Source organism: Nematolebias whitei, chromosome 5 (genome assembly GCF_014905685.2).
Source record: "Nematolebias whitei isolate Nwh7 chromosome 5, NemWhi1, whole genome shotgun sequence".
NCBI classification, from domain to species: Eukaryota; Metazoa; Chordata; class Actinopteri; order Cyprinodontiformes; family Rivulidae; genus Nematolebias; species Nematolebias whitei.
The window spans coordinates 32098890-32100818 of record NC_056502.1 but is presented as its reverse complement, the minus strand read 5'-3'; the positions used below and the strand labels follow the sequence as shown (position 1 = coordinate 32100818).

General features: G+C 44.5%; 1 protein-coding gene across 1 annotated transcript in view; it reads left to right on the top strand.

The window, feature by feature from the left end:
- Positions 1–1929, top strand: part of LOC119410375 (junction-mediating and -regulatory protein) — a 37859-nt gene that overhangs the window by 34888 nt on the left and 1042 nt on the right. Inside the window, exon 8 of the mRNA XM_037677287.1 lies at positions 313–448. Within this exon, the coding sequence (XP_037533215.1) occupies positions 313–448 (136 nt within the window). The remainder of the gene's footprint in view (positions 1–312; positions 449–1929) is intronic.

Genomic DNA, 1929 nt, shown 5'->3' with positions numbered 1-1929 from the left:
CAAGGTCAAGGTTTTCTTTATTGTCATTCACATCTCATGTGGTACATGTGGTGGAACAAAATTGTGTCCACTGGGTCCCAGTTACATCCAACAAAAATGTAAATTGTAAAAGAAAAACAGTAATATGAGCTAGGATATGAACAAAGAAATACGCTAACCTAAGAATACCCTAAACACTTAACAGTACAAAAAGAATAAACTATATGACATAGCAGCATCAGTAGAGCTCCTGACCTTCCTGTGTTTGAGGGAGACCTTCTTGGCAGTGATTCGGCCTCTGCGAGCCTCCAGCTGCCTCATCCTCTGCTGTAGGACACTTACTTCCTCCTCTCCAAGAGGCGAAGGCAGCGCCACAAAGTCTTTGCCCACCTTCATGGCATCAGGGCTCTCAAAGGTGTCGTAGTACACGACCTCCTCCTGCCGCTCTGCTGGATCATCACAGATGCTGGTGAAGATTCTCAGTCATCCAGGACATGATGAATTCAAAAAGCGTTCAATACAAAAACAACTGGACTTTATTTGTAACAGAAGACGTTTCTCTCCTCATCCGAGGAGCTTTCTCAATTCAAAGAGCAGAGAGTGAGAGATTCAGGTTATAAGGCTGAGTGAGATAAGACACACACACATATGTAGATTTGACAAGTCACACCTCCACACCTTAACAGTAGGATGTTTCTAAAGTCTTTTGTTCCTCTAATTCACAGATGAGGCCCCTCTGTTCCCATCAAGTGTGAAAACTGTCTGGGAATCTGTTTTAAAGTTGCATTATAGGTTTTAGAAAGTGGAAATCTGAGGCCTCCTCCTCTGTTAAGAGACGGCTTTTCTCTTTTTACATAAATTGCCATCAGAAAACAACTTCTACAAGACAAGGACTTAATCAACAGGACCAACTTCACCCCAGACCAGATCTGCACCCTGTTGGACCTCTGTCTCTCCACCACTTATTTCAAGTTCAATGACAGTTTTTACAGACAGAAGCACGGCTGTGCCATGGGATCTCCAGTGTCACCCATTGTTGCCAATCTCTACATGGAGGAAGTGGAACAGAGAGCCCTACACTCCTATGAGGGAACAACGCCAAGCCATTGGTTCCATTATGTGGATGACACCTGGGTCAAAATCCAAACCAAGGAAGTAGAAGCGTTCACCAGACACATTAACTCGGTCGATAACAACATCAAGTTCACCAGAGAGGATGCAAACGACAACGAGCTGCCTTTTTTGGACTGTTTGGTTCAGATGGAGAGAGAGGACAGCCTCAACATTGAAGTGTACAGGAAACCAACCCACACAGACCAGTATCTTCTGTTTGACTCCCACCATCCACTGGAACACAAACTCTCTGTCATCAGAACTTTACAACATCGGGCCGAATGCGTCCCCACGAAGACAGAAGGGAAGGAAAAGGAAGTGAAACACATTCAAGAAGCTCTTCAAACATGTGGATATCCTAACTGGGCTTTTGTCAAGTCAGAGAGGAAATCTACAAAACACACCAATAAACAGAAAAAGGAGAAGAACAGACGTAAAAACATTGTCATCCCTTATGTTGCTGGAGTATCAGAGAAATTCAGAAGGATCTTCAACAAACACAAGATCCCAGTACATTTCAAACCCAGCAGGACTCTCAGACAGAGGCTGGTCCACCCTAAAGACAAGACACCCATACACAAACAGAGTGGTGTAGTGTATGTGGTCCAGTGTAGCGAGGACTGTCCAGACCTCTACATTGGAGAAACTAAACAGCCTCTTCACAGACGCATGGCTCAACACAGGAGAGCCACCTCCTCTGGACAAGATTCATCTGTTCACCTCCACCTCACAGATAAGGGACACTCTTTGAGGACCAAAATGTGCACATTTTGGACCGAGAACACAGATGGTTTGAGAGGGGGGTGAAGGAAGCAATTTATGTAAAAAGAGAAAAGC